General features: G+C 40.3%; 1 protein-coding gene across 1 annotated transcript in view; it reads left to right on the top strand.

Moving 5' to 3' along the window:
• LOC119403108 (phosphatidylinositol glycan anchor biosynthesis class U protein-like) overlaps window positions 1-15237 on the top strand; it is a 47067-nt gene extending 31830 nt beyond the window's left edge. Inside the window, exons 7-12 of the mRNA XM_037670059.2 lie at window positions 598-695; window positions 2447-2595; window positions 5167-5310; window positions 7811-7935; window positions 10671-10813; window positions 14719-15237. Coding sequence (XP_037525987.1) covers window positions 598-695; window positions 2447-2595; window positions 5167-5310; window positions 7811-7935; window positions 10671-10813; window positions 14719-14829 — 770 coding nt within the window. The 3' untranslated portion in view covers window positions 14830-15237. The remainder of the gene's footprint in view (window positions 1-597; window positions 696-2446; window positions 2596-5166; window positions 5311-7810; window positions 7936-10670; window positions 10814-14718) is intronic.
• The last annotated feature ends 308 nt before the right edge of the window (window positions 15238-15545 follow it).

The raw sequence follows: 15545 nt of genomic DNA, 5'->3' as shown, positions 1-15545 counted from the left end.
AGAGAGGTGCTATTTATATTCGAAAATATTCAAAAAATATTCGATTCGATTCAAAGCTAAAAAGTTCATATTTGTGCACCCCTATTAAAAAGCTTTCTTGTGGCTACCACTTCTTACCATTAGTGCTGTTTTTGATGTGTGGGTGAAACTAAAAGGTGAGTAGCTCTGAAAAAATAAAAAAAATTAAATTCTGTTATGCAGGAAACGAAAGCTCTGATTAACCCCAATTTTCATACTTTAAGTAAAAGTCTGAAACACCTTTCAATATTACCAGAGAATAAATTTTGAACATGCAAAACCCTATCAACCATTCATGGGCCATATCATTGGCGTCTTAAAACGCATATAGCCCACTGTTTTCTTTTCACATTTAAATACATTTTGTACAAAACGTTTGAAAAGTCGTTGTTATAAAGTAGAAGTATAATATACCTAAGTGCCAAAAATCAAATGTTAGGCTGCCTTACTACATATTGCTTTCTGTAATGTGTTGTGGCCTTCTATAAAACTTCTGCTACATTCTTTTTCCTTCTTTATTGTTTGGGAAGCATCATTGCCTTTTCCTCAAATCTCCTTTGTCCTTTTGTGCTGTTTCAGGCTGGTGGCTTATTGCATCGGTTGTACTGGCCGTTGAAACATACAAGTCATTTTATCCTATCATGCTTTTGCTCCCTGCACTCCTTTATCTGCATGAGGTAAGTAAGTGAAGGTATTTTAGGCTAATGCATTGCCAGTAGGATATATTTTAGCGTATTCGTATTAGAACACTCATGAAAACCTGTCATTGTTTCACTTACCTTGTGGTGTTCAAGAAGGGGGAAGTGTGTGACTTCACGAGTTCATAAGAGGAACTAAGAAGGGAGAGGTTGGGGTGATGTAACACCTTGGCAGGCATAAGCAGTATTGGTCATGTGACATCACATTTTATTCCTCGCAGCTGTCAGACCATTGGGGAAGGGAGTGATATCCTGTTGTGGCGGACTTTGCAGATTGGTGTTTGGAAGGTTCAGACTTGTCATCTGAAGGCAAGGCACATACCTTGAGTACAGTTCAAAATCTATGCATTACTGTTACTAAGAGGTACGAAAATTCATGTTGAAGAATGTCACCGATGGAAGGCTAAAGTGGTCTGACGACATATGCAGGCCAAATCAGGGGAAGCCTGTAAGGCTCATTTGGCTGTAGAAATTGAAGCAAAGCAGTGAAAATGTTCTGCAGAATCAGAGGAGGAATGCCAACATCAGTTCCCAGAGGAGGCCAAGGCCTTATGGTGGTGTTCACACACCTGGTTTGTTACTGAGAGGGGCTCTAAAGGTAAATCATATAAAGTCATGCATCAGTACTTGAGAACATCTAAAACATCAATATTATTGACAAGAGTACTTTATTTATTGGAATATTAAAATATGGGCCACGAAACGCAACTCTGGCGGGACATTCTGGTACTAGCCTGGTGACATAGCCTCGGTATAGCCTCGGTATAATTATGTTGCTAGTGCTCATCATAAAAGGACCATTGCAGCTCATTGCAATATGGAATAAAATGTGAGCTATGCATTTTTATTCAATTCTTATAGAAAGTATTTTTCTGACTGTATCCTAGGTGGGGGATCAAACTTGCTTCCCAGTGATTATTTTCTCTGAGTAACAGCTTCCAATCTCAGTGGCTATGCTTTTAAGTACTGTAAGTGCCAGATCCAACAGTGGGAGCTGTAAACACCTCATGGCCATCGTGTTTTCAGATGCCATCTTTTGACAATGATGGAGGCGACGCGGGTGATCGAAAAGTTTTGTCACTTGTGCACTCCCTTTTCATTAGTTTCATTAATGTGTAGAGCTTTGCTGGCTTTGTTCGACCTTGATACTCGCCCGGCGTGCTAGTAAGAAAAAAATGCTGTGTACATGTGATGCCGTCAGCTCATTTTTCAGCTGTGTTTTTGCATTATACTAGACATGTTTTATGCAAGAAATTTTAGCACCACCTGCTGGGCAGTAAAAAGCAGTGATGGTGTATGTGACGCAATTCTCACTAGTGGGAGGTTGATTTGGTTTGTACTAGGGGTTTTTGTACCCTCCAAATGGTCATTTTATCCTAAGCATTATTTTTGCACGGAGGCAGTGCTGTGAGTCTCCCGGAACGGTATTTTATCAATGCACACCGATTTGATATTTGCCTTGAGCGTCCCTTTAAGGCTCGCAAGGGGTTAAAAATGCCAACTCATTTCAGTCTATTAAACCAATTAATCAACCATATTCTTTTTTCCCTAGTGTCCAGTGTTCATGTTCAGGATTTTCAGTCATTGTAATCTTGCTGGGTTTAAGCAAGTGAAATGAAAAATAGTCCAGTTTAGTTCCATTCATTTTACTTTGAGTATATTTCCTCAGTGAGCAGAGAAATAAAGGTATTGTTCTTTATTGTGTCTTCTCCATGTTGTGTGGCCCTTAGGTGAAGAGAAGTGTTTCTAGTCGTCAGCGAACCAGCCTTTTAATATCAGCTGTGGTCATCACCTTTTTGGTCACCCTGAGTGGCCTCCTGTATGGATCATACCTGGTTACTGGCTCCTGGCAGTTTCTTCACTCTACCTATGGGTGCATGTAAGATTTTTCATATGGCTTGTTTGCTTCTTTAAAGCTTTCCCTGAATGGTAATTACATTGTTCCATAGGTGAAACCAAGAAGCCTGATGCATGTTCTCAAAACTTTTCTTTTGTGACTGCCTTTACACTGGGATAACTTTGTTGTGCTAATAGTATTGGGAGTAGTACGCACCGAACATCTGCCAGTAGAGAAACATGTTTATCTTAAACGGACCTTGCAGCACTTTTTTAGCATGGCCAGAAAACGCTGCCGATCGGTAGTCGAGGCTCCTGAGAATATGTGAGCCAAACGTTATAGCGCAGCATGCAGCCTGGAATTTACAATTAATTCTTAAAGTCAGCTAGAAATTGCTTGCTCTTCTCTCAACAAATGATGCCATAACCCCGAATGGCTGCGCCATAAATCCAAAGCCCACGGCCATTGGCTGATTCGAGCATCGTGAGCCGCATAGTTGCTGCAGCCATCGTGAGATGCCGCCACATGCCAATGTGTGCGCTGGCGATCACACTGGAAGTAAGCCGTGCGTTCAAAGAAAAAAAGTGCTCAAGGTCATGACCAGCACTGATGAATGGACATCCCTTCTTGCCCCCCTGTCATCCCCCTTGCGTAGCATTCGGTGCACTCGCTGGTACAAAAGGAGAGAGAAAGAGCCTAAAGCATACAACAAATCCCTGTAACTCTGCTTTTACTTGACTGATTCTAAAATTTTTGCGGCAGTTGATTCATGATGCAGTAAACTCCTTTAATGAAGCCATTCAATGATAACTTGGAAAAGTGTTGCAGGGCCCCTTTAATTTTTTTTTTTTTTTCGTGTACAAGCCATGTTTATTTCTGCTAACATGAGCTTATGTACAGTAAAAGCTAGATCTGGTAATTCAGTTGTCCTCTGCTTCTGGCAGCCATATGAATTATTTAATGACATCAAACTCTAGTTAATTCGGATATATTTATCCACACCCTGGCTTTTTCTAGTGATCCTCAGAGTGCACCACGCACGATGCACCACTGATATGTGATGCTAAAGAGCAAAAGTGGTGCTAGCCTTCTAAATAAAGACAGCAGTGCATTCGCAAAATTTTTTGTGCTGTGATTGAAATTTGCATGCACAAGGTGGCTGGCTTCAATGTCAAATGTTAACCTGCTGAAACTTCAGATCGGCCTGCTTGAAACTGCTTCAAAATGAAATATGCTCCAAATTGCTCCAAGGCTAAATTTAGGCTGCCTCAAGCTGCTCCAAAATTCCATTTTACTTCCTCCAGAGTGGCTTTATGCAATTCCACCCCTGAATGTGACAAAATTTAGCTATGACACACAGCTGCATATTATACCCTGTTTACTATTTGTTGTAATTACCCAGAATTGCATAGGTCGGCAAACTCACTCAGGCTCAGATCAAGCCATGATCAATATTTATTGATCAGAGGTGTGAGCTACGAGGGGGGGGGGGGGGATGGGGGTGAGAGGTGCCTTGACCCCCCCCCCACACACACACACACTGTAAATTCTTTCGCGGGAAGTTTTTGATGCAATAATTTCTTTGAAAAATGTTCTTACTGGATTGCAACCTCTAATAACTCGTATTTGAAGGTATGAGATCAAACTGCGTATCATAGAGCACCGATTATACGAGATATTGGTGTAAAGTGCATTGACACCGTGATCAAAAAAGCAAATTATATGATTATGGACTCACGAGTCGACTCACTCTGATCTAGCTGTGAGTCCGAGTGAGTAATATTTTGGTGAGTTTGAGTCCGAGTGAGTCCGGTTTAGAAAAATTTTAGTGAGTCTGAGTCCGAGTGAGTGCGGTTAAGGAAAATTTTAGTGAGTCTGAGTCCGAGTGAGCCCTAAGGACAAATATATTTCATGAGTGAGTCTGAATGAGCTCCACACTTTTTGCCGACTCGTGCTTGTTTGTATTGTTTAGTTACTTCACTGAGCTTGCTGAGCCCATTTCCAGCAGGCTAGTATTTTTACAGTGGTGGTAAGTACAGTGAGGGTAAATGATAAGATCTGACACTGAAGCAACATACTCAAGCTTTGGCTTTTCAGAGTTTTTATGTTACATTAAAGTCGCCAACTATAGCAAATGATATGTCTGGTCTCATATTTCATCCACGCATAGTGTCTTATTTCCAATGTCTATTTTCGCTGTTCCCGGGTTGATATAGACTGTGAATCACCTGTGGCGCATACCCACATACCATAGGCCATGGTACGCAGGTATACACCACACATGACTGGAGGAAAGGCTAACATGATGCATGTGACAGGCATGTCACGTTATTCATGTCATGACCTGTGAACCATGTTCGTCATACACTCATGAACTCCTATGCCAATTTTGGTATGTATACAAAGTTAAGGAGATGATCACTAGATAGCTAGATAGACTGACAGATAGAAATGGTCAAAGCGGCTTTGGCTCTCAAAGAAATGTTTTGCATTTAAAAGCAAGAAATAAAGTATATTTAGGAAGACATGATCCAAATTTTCTCATCTGAATGGGTTTGTTATAGTCAGTAGCGTTACAGCATTCTCATTAAAGGATTTTGTGCTTGTTTGCAGATGTGCTGTGCCAGACCTGACACCTAACATAGGTGTCTTTTGGTATTTCTTTACTGAAGTTTTTGAACATTTTCGGGTCTTCTTTCTCTGGATTTTCCAACTGAATACCTTCGTCTATATGGTTCCACTGGGCATTCGTCTAAGGCAAGTCTCTTTAGAGTGTGCTTGCTTGCATGTTGCCCAGTTAGTGCTTCCCTTTTGTACTCTTGATTTCCCTTGAATAACTGTGACACAAAATTTTTGTTTCTTTTCGTTTGTTTGACCAACTAATTGAACCTAACATACTCAGCTGCAACATAAGTAAACTTATTGGGTTCAGCCTTGGCCTGAATTCAGAATGAGTATGGTATGTGTTGCATCATATCAACATTAAACTGAGATAAATGTAATCATGGCAGGGGATTATGTGGACACAAAGAAGTGTCCTACTATAGTAGTGCCAGTTGCAAAATATATCTGCCTGTCACGCATTTGCTGTCGCATGCTGGTACTGCCCTTTGCTAAAACACTATGTATTCTGTTACCTTTATGCATTCACAGTATATCTTGTTTTCATTCCCTGCGAGATGAGGAGTCGTTCTTCACAAGCAACATGCAGCAAGCCATCTGTTGGAAGGGAGCAGCTAGGCACAGAATAATCATAGAAGCACTTGCTCTAGCATCTTCTTTAGTGGCTCCAGCTTTGCTTACTAGCTTTACAAAGGCTTGCTGAGCTTTTTAACGGGACATATTTATGTCTATGCTACGAAGTGCCATAGTTCTTTATACATGTAGAATTAAAATGCATTCTGTGCAATGTTTACCTATACCACACGTTCAAATAAGAATCAAGCATACTCCTTGGAGTATGAAGGTTACTGGCAAGCCGCTAAGGTGGTACAGTGGTTACGGTGCTGAGCTGCTGACCTGAAGGACGCGGGTTCGGTCTCGCCCAAGGTAGTTGCATTTTTGATGGAGACAGGAATGCTAGAGGCCCGTGTACTTAGTAAAGTTAAAGAACACCAAGTGGTCAAAATTTTCGGGGCTCTCCACTATGGTGTGCCTCATAGTTGTATTGTGGTTTTGGCACGTAAAACGCCACAAACTATCATTGAAGGTTACTGGCACCTATTCCACTTGACTATGAACAATGTGTACCTACTTGCTTTTCCTCACACAAAGTCATTACACTTTTTTTAATACATGTGGCATGGGATTCAGGCACCCTGTATACTTGTATATGATCAATTTAATCTTGAATGTCGCATTACTATCAAGTGCTTGTATTATGGTATGTATAATACTTGCCTGTCATTTTTGTCACTTTTTTATGGGAATGTGCATTTTGATTTGAGCACTGTTGTTATTTTATAGTACTGGCAACAGACAAATACTACATCTGATCAATAGTTTTGTTTAACCACTTGCATGAAAAGCTGCATAAATCTGACATTTGTGTAGAAATTAGTTATAGAATCCTTATTGAAACAATATTAAATATTACATTTCAAATTAAAAAAAAAAGAACCTTGAACTGCCATCAAATGTTCTCATTTTTAAAATAGGCTTGTATAGATAGAATCAGAATCGAATTTTATTGTTACTATCGAATAAAGTTATTACAGACAGTATACAGAAGGACGTCCCATAGTGTGAGACTGAATTGGGACCTCCTGTACATGACGAACATAAAAACAAATAAGACATAGTTTCGACAGGAGGGGAAAAATTGCAATAATCATAATGGTATAGGTGGTCAAGCACATTTCATAATACAAAGAAAGCATGTAAACACGAGATGTATTTAAAAACAAAAATAAAAAAAATACACGCACGCACGCGCACACACACACACACACACACACACACACACACACACACACACACACACACACACACACACACACACACACACACACACACACACACACACACACACATATATATATGAGAGCATGCTTTAAGGTCTATGGGAATGAAATGCTACGTGTTGTTGTATTGGTTGACGAAGAGCTTTTTTAATTCTTTTACAAACGAGTGTAGATTCATTGATTTTAGGGCGGATGGCAGTGAATTCCGTATGAAAAGTGAACTAAAATGAGCGGTTTGTTTGCTATAGTTAGCGCGGCTTTCGGTAAAGTGAAGTTTTTGTGGAAAGCAAATCTAGGTGTTGTTGGTATTGAGAAGTGAGGAGGATGGGATGATGGAAATAGGAAATACCTCATTGATATGCTTGAATAACCAAATGGCTAGATTATACTTAACCATATCTCGCACTGTAAGAACGTTGTAGATATAGAATAGTTGTTTGGAATTGGTGCAATATAAACTAAAAGTGACTATTTTAATTGCTTTGTTTTGAACAGTCTGTAACAGTGCGAGGTGAGTGTTGTAGGTAGTACCCCAGGTAGTTATACAGTAGTTGATGTGAGAATGAATAAATGCGTAGTATAGTGACAAGAGAATGAGACATGAAAAAAAAGGGCGAGACTGAATGAGGATGCGTATACCATAAGACAGCTTTTTCGTGACATCTAAAATATGGCTGTGGAATTTTAAATTTCTATCTAGTCTGACGCCCAAGTAAACACAGTCATTACTAGCATGGATCAAATGATTTGGGATACTGGTATGTGTCTACTTGCCCATGTGTCTGCATTTGCAGGAAAGAACCACTACTCCTGTTCTTCTTGCTGGTTGCATTGACTGCAGTTTTCAAGTCCTACCCTAGTATCGGTGATGTTGCCCTCTATACATCTCTGCTGCCCATCTGGAAACATGTCTTTCCATGTGAGTGCCATTCGTCTTGGATTTGCCATTCTTGGTCAGGCTCAAACACACTGACTTTTCTATGATTGCCACGAAAGCCCTTCCTTCTCCCCGTTTTCACATATGTGGTTTTTCTCGTCAGAGGTGCTGAGCTGTGCCGCCACGATGAAAGGCAGAAACTAGCAACCTTCTTTTTAGTGTTCACTAATAATGCTCTTGATGACGTAATGGTGATAATACATAGACAATTTTTTTTTTTTAGCCACTATGCGTATCCTAACGTAGTGCACACCAGCCATCTGGCTGCCGTTTTTGGCACCGGTTGCACGCTGTAAACGGCGATTTCATGCAAATGAAGACTCGGGTGTACAGAAGTTTGTTTGACATTACGTAGCTCCTCCCATTCTTTAAAACCTGGATCGAATGACGCTTTGACATCTGTCGCTCCCAGAAACCATATATGCCATGCTTACCTTGTCACTAATGCTTCATTGCAATGTACATCATATATGTTAAGGTAAAGCCAGCACAGGACATTATTTTTGGGAACAGCCTCATTATTGTCTGCTCTCTGACTGTTGGTCTTGTCTCCTTGTTTACATTGAAGCAGCATTTCCTGTTTGTATACTAATAAGAAGAGGCACTAAAATGTTAGACATACTGTGGTACTGCTCCAAGTGATCCCAAATGCAAGTTTGTCTGCTCCAAACCTGCTCCAAGACAATTTTATTTCATCTCAAAACCTGCACCAAAACACAGTTCCATCTACTCCAAATCTGCTTTAAAACATCTGTTTTCCTTTTCCAAAAATTGCTCCAAATCCTAAGCTGGCTTGGCCACCACTGATTAGGTTGCTTGTCAGATGATAAGAGTGATTGCAAGGATTACTCACAATCATTACTTTTTCTGGCTGGATCTGACAGAGCTGCAGAAGCCCGCCTGACCAAAGAAGCTCACAGTGGAGGGTTTCTTTATACTTCGCAGGAACTACAGGCATTCATTGAGAAAATGGAAGAATTGTTCACTTACTGCTTCAACTGGAGCTATTTGAAGACCAACAGCGTGTTGGACCTAATTTCTGCTTTGCCAAGGAATATGCTCGACACAGTTGGTTGCAGTGAACATTGCATTAATTTAAATAACAGACTTGTAAAGTTCTATGTGTTCACAAGGTTTCATTTTCTTGTGAAAGCATAAAATGATGCGAGGGAAGGAAGAAAAGGAAGGATGTACTACTCAAAGCTTTGTTGTGTAACATAGTATGCTCTGGTGCAATTTATTTCCGTTGTGTTATTATGCTTCCTGAGCCTTGTGGCAATGATAAGAAGCATAATTTTTCATCTATTATATTTATATGACATTTTTTTATTTGTTAGAAGAATAATAAGAGTGCATGTGACCTGTCACGAATTTGCAGTCTTTTTTTTTGTGTAGAAAAAATTTTGACATGTGCACACATGAGTAGGTTGCTGGAACAGCTACTCCACTGCTGCTGTCATGATGTGCTGCATGGAGGAAGGAAAAACACTAGGACGGAGTGCCACATGACAATCTTGAAGCCTAGTCATAAAAAGTTTAATGGAATAGGCCCTAGTCAAGTGATAGGCAAGCGCTGCCAATGGTTGGCTGACTTTAGTTGTATCTGCTCCATGAGCTGCAGGAGCCTCATCCTGTCTGAGAGGCACCGTGCATTGGGCCCGGAAGAGCGAGAGGGTTGGCGTCAAAGGAGGTTGGCTTGCCAAGGCTAGTGGAATTGCATGATGTTTTTCCTTCCTTTGCGATGTGCTGGCACGCTCCACCCCTCTAGCCACCTTAGTTCCGTGTGAAATAGATGCCCTTTAGGAGCCTCTTAAAGGAGCCATTACAGTAACTCTAGCATGAAAGATGCAAACTGAAGCTGTGAGTGGAAAGGTGAGCCGAAGATGCGCAACGTCTTATCATGCGCACAATGATGGGGTGGGGAATGCACGGTTGGAGTGTTCCGTAGGAGGGGCAATAGTGTAGCTGTGTCATGTTTTATAGTTAATCTGTGATTGGTTCAAAGGCTGCAGGAGCATGCGGGATAGCAATGTATTTTGAAAAAACCGCCACCATTTGCTGCACGTGACAGGCCTGTGCGGGCTGGTCACCAGAGTCAATGAAACACGGTAGGCAACGTCGTACATCTTCGTATCATCTGAAATTTGAGTTTTGAGTGAGCCTTTGACAATTTTGTGGTTTCTAGGAGCACTGGTGGTTTCTTCTTAAGACCATATTTGAGTCTCTTGACTTTATTCTGGAGTCAGAGGCACATAACTGTTGGCAATAATTGAGCTAAAATTGTATTACAGTATCACTGGAGTCCAGATCGCTCTGTTCGTCCTAGATAGATGCTTTTCAGGTTTTTTGTATGCCCTTTGTTGTCGTGTAATTTGAATTTAGGGTGTCCATACAGTAGCAGAAGCTTTACAGCAGAAATTAGGAGTAGGGAAAGATGAGAAAATGCTTTGAAAGCATAGAAACTGAGGCGTAATATTCTAATATGGATGACTGAGGCGGTAATGTAGGCAAAGAAAACCTAGATACAGAGCCACTGCTATTGGTATCTGCATTTGGTGTGTAGTTATACAGTAATATTCTACAGTGCATTTGGACAGATTGACTGCAGTTTGCTACAATGCACATTGCCCCACTGTGCATTCCGCACATTTTGGAAAATCTTAATGACTTGCCAACACGTTTAATAGACTGCATATCTTTGGCTTGTTTATTTGCAGATATGAAACAGTACTTTCTGGTGGGCTGTATATTTGTATCATGCTCAGCACTTGCACCGCTTCTCTGGCACTTGTGGATTTTTTCAAGTAGTGCTAATGCCAACTTTTACTTCGGCATTACATTAGCCTTCAACACCGGTCAGGTAAGGCAGCAGCTTCAAACAATTGATGACTGTAAATCTGTACTATTTATGAAAATAGTCATTGGTTCATATTTGTTTCTGGCTATTCACTGCAGATGAGGCATAAACATTTGTTTAGGGATCTGTCACTCCTCCTGCATTAATGTCCGTTTAATGTTTTAACAACAAATTAACATTGGGGATGCATACAAGTGCATCATTGATCACAACAAATATGTCACACATGCTGCTATGAACCTATCTTGTATCATTCACAGCGTTGCTGTAAAAAGAGGGCATAAAAAGCCGTAGGGGCAAAAAAAAATATGGCTGGCTGCTTTGATAAAAGGGGCTCAAGACTATTGAAAACAACTTTTGGCAGAATTATGTTCAATATTTTAAGAATATCTATAAATCTGATGCTTACAAGTGCATAAAGAGGTGAATTTTTGCATTTAAATAAGCTTTGTAATGATTCGAAGATGATAAGTCAGTGTTGGCGGTAACGCGTTACCAAGTAGCACATTACTTTTTTCAGTAACTTAGTAACATACTTGTTACCACTTCTGAACTGTAACGGGTAACATACTTATGTTAACATTTTTTGATAACATGAGATGTCACGTTATTAGTTACTTTTTATTCTAATTATCCTGGGAATTTTACACAAGATTCCTTCGTCTCATAGGCGCCACTTTCAAAGACCTCGCCCCGATGACCTTTTGTTGCAGCGGCGGACTGCTGCCGGCCCGCCAGGCGTTAATAATACGAGTACCATTCAATGTGTCTGTTGAGCATATATGTAGCGTAGGTGCAGAAGTATTCATGAAGAAGCGAGGCAAGCATTGGGCAGCTTTGAAATGCAACTGTTGCTTGAATTCAACAAATTGTAGTTATTAGAAAGTTGTTCCTGCAGTACTCTAGCACTGTTTATCAACTTTGTTTTCAAACTAAGATTTTGCTTCTTTCTAACTACAACGGCGGGTAATACGTTTCTAGTTAATGAATTTCTGAGCGAATGAGGCTGACCTTGAACACCTTTACATAAACACTTGCAATTTTTGCAATAGTGCAGGTTAAAGGGGAAAAAAATTGTAAACATGTGCACAATATTTTTCCCTCGGAACTGAGCCGCATTTATTTATGGCTACAAAATTTGAGCATCTGCCTTTTTAATACAAGCATACCGTCAAAATTACTGTAAATTTGTTGAGAGTTGAGTGATGTTTTCTTTACGGAGAAACTTGATGATGAAGTCTCATTTTCTGTTTAATGCCACATTGAGAAAAATGGCTTTGCCATGTGTCGCAGATTGATTAGCCATCACAGGCAACTTCATAGGCCACTATAATATTGCTGAGGTCAGGCACATTTATGCAGAGTATTCTCGTTAAATCAGGATTATGTAATATTGTTGTTTTGGCTAAAAGTTTTATGTGAAGTATAAATATGGGCTTTATAACATTGTTATTGTGGGTTCCTGCAGCAAAGATGCACTGATTGAAATTTCTGACCATAGAGTAACGGCAGAAGTACCTTGCGTTACTTTTTTTACGGTGACGATAACAGTAATGCGTTACCTTTTTGTGTAGGTAACATAGAGTGGTAATGTATTCGTTTTTTGTTTGTGTAACGAGTAATGTATTTAGTTACTTTTTTTTCGGTAATGCCTGCAGCACTGTGGTGACTAAATGCTGAGGGGCTGCATTAATGTTGCCATGAAGCATGTCTTGCAGCTATGCTTGGACAAAGGATCTAAGATATCAAATAAAAGGCTCCTTGTCCTTCCCTGTGGCTTTATGAAATCTATGCTACCTGCACTTTCTTTATTGGTAAAGCAGTGCCAAGCAAGTAGTGATCACAGGTTTCTTCAGATGTTGCACACAAGTGTACAATGCAGAAAGCATGTGAAAGGGTTCTTGGAACATATTTCTAACCAATCATGAAATGACCCTCTGCAGTTAAACATGGATGTGACAAAATGAAAAAGCATTCACAATCTTTTGTTATGTAAAGGTTTTTACTATTTGCAGTTTTAATTAATGAAAACTGGCATAGATAGTGCAAAAAAAAAAAGCAGCATACTCGTATGTCAACTTAGGGTGCTGTTGCAGAACGCTGCCTTTTCCGATGCCAGTGCTTTTTGTGGTTTTCATGCTTAACCAGTGGTCAGAGCAACGGTCCGTCTGCGTTATCAACAGGATCAATCAGCTGTGAGTGGTGGATGATAAGAACAGCATAGAATAAGGCATAAGGCATCGCTCCGTAATAGCATCTCTAGTTAACTCACCGTCAAGCATTTGACAGAAAGAAAAAAAAAACTTGATTTTTGCTTGTTCTCGTATGAAGGATGATGTTACGTGACACTGCCTCATCAACCTATGAGCCAGCGTAACGCCATAAAATGTTTACCGTGTCCATAATGTTTCTCAAAGTAGGCACAGCTAATACGCTTAAATCCTGCTACAGCAAAATTGATGGGACGCGCGAATGAAATTCTTTGGTGTAGAATTTCGTTCCAGTGAAATTTCATGTATAGACCACACAAGCTCAGAAAATCTGATAATTGTGGCTCGTCCTCGGGTCCTTGCCACTGTATACATTATTTATTGGCATCAAACTCTCACTAGCTTGGGCGTATTCGGCCACACACGGAGTTATTAACACTGCCCTTGGAGCTCCACGAATGCACACCGCTAAAGCTGTTCTGGAGGCCAACCGAAAATATATGAGCATAAATTAGAGGTTGAGAAGTGCTTTAATAGTGTTCTTATAGTGCCTATGAATGCCTATTTTTGGTGTTTGTGCTTAAATGGTTACAAATGCCTATAAATGCCTATTTTCAAAATTGGCGCTGATATTAACACTATTTAGCCTTAAGTTTCACTCCCGGGAGCAGTTTGAGACCGTTATTCATGTTACCGTGCAACATTGACTGCTCGGAACTTTATGGGGTTCAACCTAGGCCTCTAGTTGAACCAACTCCCGGAAACAACCTCTAGCAGCCGTGAGGTGGGACACGCCAGTGAACATTCGCCACTACAGAGACATGGTGTGAGTGAAGAGCAAAGAAAAAAAAAAGAAAGAAAAAACGGAAAAAATGTGATGTGCATGCCGCTTCTGTTTTTTGTAATTTACTTTGTAAGGTGTTCACTGCAGTAGTGTAGCCGGAATTTTTTTTCGGGGGGGGGGGTTCAACCACACATTATGTATGTTCGTGCATGCATTTGTATGTGTGCGTGTATATATACACAAGCAAAACTGAAAAGTTTCGGGGCGGGGGGGTCAACCCCCCTCTCCTGGCTATGGCAGTGGTTCACTGCCAGCGGAGAAATTGGCTCTACGCGATCTGACCCGGCCAATAGGAGGAATCCCTTCCCTCTGGTCTTTTAGCGATCTGGCTACCTGCTCCTTTTCTGCCCTTCTCAGTCATGCTGAAAAGAAAGACACCCATGAGTGTGTTGATTCGACAGTGGACACTTGACTCACCGTGCAGAACACGGAGAGACTGTGTTCGCGAACCATGCGGGACGAAGCACAATGGCACGGCTGTTGTCGCCTTTGCGCAATTCAACTGTTGTCGCCTTTGTACCATCTTAAGCAATAATATTTTTGCTTTCCTGTCTTAGATAGAGGTCGCGCACGTCTTCAGTTGAAATTATTTGCATTTATGCGGAAATTTATTTTGCCTATATTTACGTTTTTGGTAGCCTAAAACGTTGTTTTGCCTGGCTATTTTTGGCGCCTAAAATGAGGTTTTTTAATCGGCCTCTAGTCATCACACACAAACGAAGACATAGCAATAACCAAGGGCACATTGGAGCTGCCTCAAAATTTATTGCTGTGCTCCTTCTGGTGTCCGTAAACATGCAATATAGTGAAACAGCTTAACCATTTGTTTGATGATGCTACTTTCACTTTTGCAGATTTTTCTAATCACAGATCTGCTGTTTGCTCATGTCAAGAGGAAATTCTATCTTGAAAATGGCGACCCGAAGGAACTGGAAGAGAAGAATATGAAGTTAGAGCTACGCTAGCAGCAGTGGACTTTAGATCATTTTTTTAACTTCACATGTCAGTGGACAGTTACACATTCATTATCTTGCGTTTCATTCAATGATGGCATTGTGTAATATCACATTAGTATGTGTGCTGTCTTGTTGATATGTTAGATGTATCAAAGTTGCTTAGTCAACGTATGCATGAGTACTTCATTAAATAGTAGTCATATAGGTAGTCACCTGTAAAGCAAGTCTCAATTCCTGCTGCATAATTACTATCCTTCTTTTTTTGTATATTGCACTCTACAGTCACCTGTTCTTGCTCGTTACTAGGGGAATAAGTGAAAGTAAGCATTGCGTAGCTGCAAAATGTGTGTAAGCACTAAAACCTGATCTCTTTTCCTTTGTTCGATAAGTTGTTATTAAACTGGTGTGTTTTTCCTTGATTTTCTTTAGTATAGTTCTGTGGCATGGTTGTTAGTGTTATTTTCAATGTTGTTAGCTTCCCTGTTTTTTTTTTTGTTTTTTCTCTGGTGACTTTGTGATTAGAATTGAAAACTGAGTAAGTTGGTAGTTCATCTTGGGATTTGCTCACTCTTCTTTTGTTGTTTCTTGTTTTGTGACTGCTGCACAAATCGCAAAACCGGACTTTGCGAGTACTAGTTGGTAATTTTGTGGTAGTTGATCCATCAGCGAAGTGATGGTTTAGAAATTAAAGGTTTCAACACAGTGCACAGAACACTTAACACTTT

Source organism: Rhipicephalus sanguineus, chromosome 1 (assembly GCF_013339695.2).
Source record: "Rhipicephalus sanguineus isolate Rsan-2018 chromosome 1, BIME_Rsan_1.4, whole genome shotgun sequence".
Classification (NCBI taxonomy): domain Eukaryota; kingdom Metazoa; phylum Arthropoda; class Arachnida; order Ixodida; family Ixodidae; genus Rhipicephalus; species Rhipicephalus sanguineus.
Note: the sequence above shows the minus strand (reverse complement) of the source record. Positions and strands in the feature narration are given on the sequence as shown.